The sequence below is a fragment of the Octopus sinensis genome, unplaced genomic scaffold (assembly GCF_006345805.1).
Source record: "Octopus sinensis unplaced genomic scaffold, ASM634580v1 Contig15544, whole genome shotgun sequence".
In the NCBI taxonomy this organism is placed as follows: Eukaryota; Metazoa; Mollusca; class Cephalopoda; order Octopoda; family Octopodidae; genus Octopus; species Octopus sinensis.
The window spans coordinates 35,137-42,500 of NW_021833785.1; the positions used below are offsets into that span (position 1 = coordinate 35,137).

At 35.6% G+C, this 7,364-nt stretch overlaps 1 protein-coding gene across 1 annotated transcript in view; it reads right to left on the minus strand.

The window, feature by feature from the left end:
* Window positions 1-837: 837 nt before the first annotated feature.
* Window positions 838-7,364, minus strand: part of LOC115230428 (histone-lysine N-methyltransferase EHMT1-like) — a gene marked incomplete at its 5' end in the record, with an annotated part of 14,950 nt that continues 8,423 nt past the window's right edge. The window contains 4 exons of the mRNA XM_036499660.1: window positions 838-918; window positions 1,612-1,824; window positions 5,017-5,053; window positions 6,029-6,183. Coding sequence (XP_036355553.1) covers window positions 838-918; window positions 1,612-1,824; window positions 5,017-5,053; window positions 6,029-6,183 — 486 coding nt within the window. The remainder of the gene's footprint in view (window positions 919-1,611; window positions 1,825-5,016; window positions 5,054-6,028; window positions 6,184-7,364) is intronic.

The following is a 7,364-nucleotide window of genomic DNA, read 5'->3' on the forward strand; positions in this document are numbered from 1 at the left end:
GAGCCTTTCTTCTTTTTTTTTCAGGTTAGGGAAGTGCAGCACTACAAATGATGAAATATAAAATGATGACAATATTACACAAATATTCAAAACAAATGCCTCTAATTACACAAAAGTTCATCTAAATTTACTCATAGCTTGTTTATCCACTAATTAAAGCAATTACAAAGTATTGAGTTCCTACATAATCTTTAATTGAGTCCATTTCCCATTTTCATGTTTTTACTTTATTTTCAACACTGAGACACCCTCTAAATATATTGTCATTACATTGAGCAGGAGAAACCGTATTGATTAACATCAAGCTTATTGTTAATTAATGAGTAAATATTTACTTGTCAATCACAAATATCACAATATATTCAATAGAAAAATCAAATATAGGAAGAACAAACCAACAAGAACCTATCTATATAATTGGCTTGATAAAGGCGACCATGTGGCCATAAGAAAGAGTATTGTATATATAAATATAACACAGCATGAGAAGAAAGAACATAAGTTATATCAGAAACAAAAACACCTATAACATAACAAAGTCAATACCACACAGACATGACCAAACATATCAATAATGTTTCCATAATTAAGCAAGAAGCATCTTTGAATGATTACGGTAAAGTAAAGGAAGCAGGAATTAGTGTCAAGTCAGAAGAGTAATGGAGGAGTATTTTTAATCACGGACAAGTGAATTTTGGAAGAGGCGACTTGCAAGTCTACCAGATAGATGGAAGAGCATTGTAGACAATGAAGGAGAATATGTTTTAGATTAAGAGAAAAAAGAACTTTGTTTATCTTAATTTTGAGAAATATAAGGATTATAAAAAACTGCTTCATTTATGAGATGACAGCAAAAAGTCCAGTAGTATTGAAGTCCATACTGTTGATGACATCAGATAGCCGAATACAGTAAACGGGCTTTAAACAGCATTTTACAAGATATATACTCAAACTCAAAATCATTACTTGTGTGTGTTTGTCTGTGTGAGTGTGTGTGTGAGTGTGTGTGTGTGTGTGTGTGTGTGTGTGTGTGTGTGTGTGTGTGTGTGTTTGTGTGTGTGTGTGCCTAAGTACAGAACTTAAATACTGGAAAACTCACTAAGGACCATGCTTTATTGCATTTATCCTCTAGTGTCTTAACATTGAACAATGTTATGACATGTCCACAAGAAGGCAGTGGATTCATGTCGTATATAAGAAGTAGGATAGAGAGCAGTTTCACTCAGAATTCTTCATAGAATGGACTGGATGTCTTTACCATGGCACCAGCACTATAAAGCTCAGACATCTCTTCTATCCTGCATCATTGTTAATTGAGAATAATATCTCCTCTATTAAATAGGCCACTTCTCCGTCACATTGTGATGGCTGTGTTTATATGGCCAACAACCGAGATGGGTCACCTCTCGACCGTGGTGAGACGACATCTTTGAGAGTGAAAGGAGATGGAATATTGTTTGTTACATAATATCACTCGGGTCATAAGGGGAGACTGGATTACGGAAGACTCCCAAATATACAAAATCACACAGACCACACACACTCACACACACAGACACACCACACACAGACACACACGCATGTATATACACAAACAATTTTAAAAAATACTTCTTCGTTTAGTAAATCCAAGGGTGCATCCTCGGAATTAAACACTTCTGTTGCCATGGCTAGGTGCAAACAGCTGTTACCTTCACCATCAACATTATGTATGCCTGCACCCAGGGCTATTAACAGGTGTGTCATTCCGAGGTGACCCTGGAAAACGGCTTCAAGCAATGGTGTCCTTTTCTGATTGTTTTGAATATCCAACTGAACAGAACCCTTTGTGGAAGTAAAAATAGAAAATGAAAATTTACATGAAAATCAGGAGGGATATCAATGTGTCATTATTGTCTTCTACTGTATACATGATCAAACTGATCATGTACATTTGATGTTTGCCCGTAAAATCAACCTTCGTAAGATCCTCTAGATGTTGCTATGAGAATGTGTTCTAGACAGGATAAAGATGTCCTAAATAGATTGTTTCAGCTTAATCTACCTTTCTTCCTAACTATAGTAAGTTTTAGGGGAGCTGAACACGAGTGAACACATGATTAACAGATCAAGACTAGTAAAGAAGAATCAAAATTTCTAAAGTATACTTTTGATGTTGCTATAATTAATAAGAGGTTCATAAAACTGTTGAGGTGGTTAGTGTCCACCACCATGAAATTAATGTGCGTGCACACACACATACACAGAGACACACTCAAATAATATATATATATATATATATATATATATATATATATATATATATATATATATATATATATATATATATATATGTATATATATAGTGAGAGAGAGAGAGAGAGGGAGAGATTTATATACATTACTGTTGGATATATAAATATATATGTTGAATGAGGAATATGTAAAATGAAGTTCACGAGAAAATTTATCCATCACAACCATTGGTTTGACCCGTGTTGCATCGATTCCTTGCAGGTGGGAAAGTTCTCGGTGTCGCTTGGTATGTTGTTGTTGTCAGTAGGTTCTTGGATTATAGCATTATAGCCAACAACCTCCTGGCAACATCATGCCAAGCGAAACCGAGAATATTTTGTGAGGTTTCCTCTGTAAAACAAGACACCAGATGATATGCATCTGCACCGGAAGATGCAACACATCCAATTATACAGTATCCAACCCACAAGTGTCCGATGCAAAATGGGTCAATACTCCATTTCTCAATCCCCCATTTGTAATAAAACTCAAAAAACCGTGAAATTCCTGAGGTAGACTAAGTGAAAATTATATCATAACGTGTGTGTGTATGTGTGTGTGTGCAGACATACAGACAGACGTGCGTACACACACACACACACACACACACACACACACACACACACACATACATACATACATACATACACACACACACACACACATACACACACACACACACACACACACACACACATACATTACATACATACATACATACATACATACATACATACATACATACATAGAGAAACTGTGCATAGTTTAGCTGTCCAGCGGATGTTGACGTAAAGTGAAAAATAGAATATCTGGAAATAAACTGAATAATGACATATCTATGTATATATATGTTTTGATTGTAGAAAAGATAAATCCGGAGAAGAAGCACACTCTAAGATGCAGAGCAGTGTATATTTTAAAACTGGGGAAGGCCGGTTTCCGGTCCAAAAAGGATTTATCTTCAGGGCGTATCATTAGACCCCAAAACCTGTGGCCTAAGACCTCTTCCAAATATGGAGGGTGGAAAAGCCGTTCACCTCATACGCCTAATCCCGTCCAATAGCTTTTCCAGCTGCATACGGGTGTATAGTTCGTTGGATGACGTGGGGATGTTATTGCTGGAGTATCCGAGGTCAAATTCTTTCATATTTATGGGAGACCCGTGGTTTCAGTGAATATGTAGAAACGCTTCAATGGTGAGATATTTAACAGGAACCACATGGTCACTGGGATAATCTCTTGCCAGGGAGCTGAAAAGGATCGTTTGCACAAAACGTAAATCCCAGGCTTTTCCCCTTCCATATTTTGAAGAGGTCTTAGGCTAACAGGGTCTTACGAAACGGTACAAAGCTAAAACCTTTATGAATGGGAAACCCAGAGTAATCCCATAAACCACCCCCAATTTTTAATATACATACATATAAATGTATAAGTATATATATATATATATATATATATAAGTATATATGCATGTATGTATATTTATTGATTCCTTTAGGATATCTTACTAAATCTCCTTCTCTCTTCTATAAAAAACTGGTTTGTAAATTATTGTCTTCCATACATTAACATTTTGAAAATAAAATTCTGTTCTTGTATATGTATATTGCATTGAAGAATGGATGTAAACATGATATTCTATGAACTGAGGTGCTTGTCATTTATACCTGTTTTACTTTGTAAATTGTACGATGGCACTGTATGATTTATAACCTATACACTAATGCAGACATGTAAAAGAATTTATCAGACAGATAGATAGATAGATACATACATACTTACATACATAGACAAGAAGAGATATAGAGAGACAGACAGACAGACAGTTAGACAGACAGACAGACAGACAGATAGATAGATAGATAGATAGATAGATATATATAGATAGATAGATAGATAGATAGATAGATAGACAGACAGATAGATAGATAGATAGATAGATAGACAGAGAGAGAGAGATAGAGAGAGAGACAGACAGACAGACATATAGATAGATAGATAGATATATAGATAGATAGATAGATAGATAGATAGATAGATAGATAGATAGATATAGATAGATAGATAGATAGATAGATAGATAGATAAGAAGAAATAGATAGACACACATCCATATATGGTTGTAGTGAAAGGAGCTTTTTTCCCAACCATACACGGTTCTACGTTGAATCACTCTGCATGGAAACTCAGGAAAGTATATTCTACTCTTGCCTTGGGCTGAACAAAATCTATGTGTGTGCCTATGTATGTGTCTATGTGTGTGCCTATGTATGTGTGCATGGGTGTGTGTGTGGGTGTGTGTGTGCGTGTGTGTGTAGTGGTTCAGCAAAGAGGCTGAGAGGATAAGTGATATGCTTAAAATAAAAAAAAGTACTGGGATCGATGTATTTGGCTAAAAATTCAATGATGCCCCAGCATGGCCGCAGGCAAATGTCTAAAACAATTAATATATATATATATATATATATATATACATGATATCTGTTATATTTTGGTTCATCTCATAATGACCTTGTTTCATTTGACCATTAAAGATATTATTATCAGTGGTGGTGGTCAGTTGGACTGTCAACACCGCTAATATCAACATGATCAATATACAATTCCTCCACAAACACAAGGGTTTTGTAGTACATGTGATTAAATCTATTTCCATTATTTTACTGGTACATTGGTAATATTTATATTATACAGATCAATATAATACTGGAGAGTGTATATAATATGTATTTATTAACTAACCTGCTTCAGCATCGCACACACCACTTTATACTCTCGCCTGAAAGTAATGGATGAGGAAAGAAAAGCATGAAAAAACAAACATCACACAGCTTGAGATAATAGTTATTAGGTCATTAAAGAAAACAAATGTAATTAGGTCACAATAACTTAATTACAGCAATTATTACACACATACTCACACACACATATATTTATTCAATACACACTCTACACAGTAGAACAATGATATATACACACCTGAGTAAACCCAGAAATGTAAAGACAGGAAAAATACTGCTAAGAATTCTGACAGCTAATATAAACATGAAATTTAGGAAGGAAAGAAGGGCTACAGGTAATCATATGAACCCCAGTACATGACTGGTATTGTATTTTATCAACCTTGCAAAGATGGAAGGAGAAGTTGACATTGTCAGGATTTGAACTCTGAACGTAAAGAGTCGTAAATAAAATAACACAATTTATTTTCTTCAAAAGTAATAAGAAACAAGAACTGGAGAAAAGAAGGAAGACAGTTTATTAAAGGAACCCCTGGGTATTACTGGTACAGATTATATTGACCCCAGAGTGATAGTAAATATTCTGGTAGGATTTGAACATGGAACATAAAAGAGACAAATGTAAATACTGTAAGGGGATGATTCTGTATTTAGCCCAGGGTCGGAATAAATAGGGAAACTACAAAGGAGAGAGAGTGAGGAAGAAAGAGAGAAAGAGAGAGAAAGTAGTTATAGATGGGATGAAAGGAAGAAGAGAGAGGATTTGAACCTGTGACGTTGAGGAAATGGAGAACGAGATGAAGTAAAGTGTCCAGTCAGGCAACAACAATAACAATTATGGTGATGATTAATTAATAAAGTAGATTACAGTGTTATTTCAGTGCGAAAGAGAGAAGAAAGACAATGACCCCATGGTGGGATTATGACATGAATGACTGAATGAAAAAGAAACAAACATTATTGAAAACATAAAAGAAACAGATTTGGATATTCCAGATCCAATGGGGACTTACCTCCGAACTGCCCAATGCAGTGGTGTGTCTCCATCGTTGTTCACGACATTGGCATCGATGCCATTGTGACCCAACAAAATTTCGACAGTGTGCAAGTATCCCCAATAACAGGCGAAGTGCAGCGGTGTGCGACCATCTTTATTTCGAGGATTCACCTGAAAAAGAAAAGAATAAAAACATTAAAAATGGTGTCTGAAAGGGGAGTCGGGTGGTGAAGAATTAAAAGAAAAATTCACAGAAAAAGAGAAGAGAAGGAATGAAATTAATTAAACAGGTGGAATGATTGGGGTGGGGAGTAGTTAATGCAGATTTCTATTGTATATACACACACGCGTATACACACATACATGTGTACATATAAATATATTTATACACACACACACAAACACACGCATATAGGATGAATAACTCAATAAATAAACACATAGAGCAGCAAAATGTGTGTGTATGTGTGTGTTCGCGTGTGTATGTTCATAGTTACATTTATTCTTTTATTCTTTCATTTGTTTCAGTCATGTGACTGTGGCCATGGTGGAGCACTGTCGTTAGTCGAGCAAATCGACCCCAGTAAGCCTTGTACTTATTTTATTAGTTTCTTTTGCTGAAACGCTAGTTTACGGGGACGTAAACACACCAGCAGCGGTTTTCAAGCGATGTTGGGGACAAATACAGACACACAAACACACGCACGTACACACATACACTCATAACACACACACAGACACGCACATATATGTACATATATTATATATATATATATATAATATATATATGGACATACATATATACATATATATATATCTGTATATATAAGGCAAGATGTGTGTGTGTACGTTTTGTAATTTATGCACATCTAAAAATTAACACGCATGCCGCTCAAATTTTAGGGGGTCATTCGTCATGACCCCGGCAGTATTTTCGTCAAATTTCTCCCGAGACATCCGCGAATAGCGGTAAATAATTTTGAGCCATAACTTCTAAATTTTTAAGATGGCGAAAGCTACCATTGTTTACAAAGCAAACATGAGTTAAGTTCTCTCCTAGCGACGGTGTAAATAGAGGGAGGGAGAAGGAGAGGGAGAGAGAGAGATTTTTATAATTTCGTCTTTTTACTGGCAATAACAGACAGACAGGTGTTGTTATGTATGTTTGTATGTGTGAATGGCTTCAGTCACGCATACACACACGCGAGCATGTATGCGTAAAAGACACATAATGGCAATGTTTGTGTGTGTGTGTGTTGCGTATATATATACGGGCAACATAAACAATATTCTCCGTTTCTACAACTAATTTCCAAATTAGCTGAATCCGTTGTTAATCATAGCATAGCGAT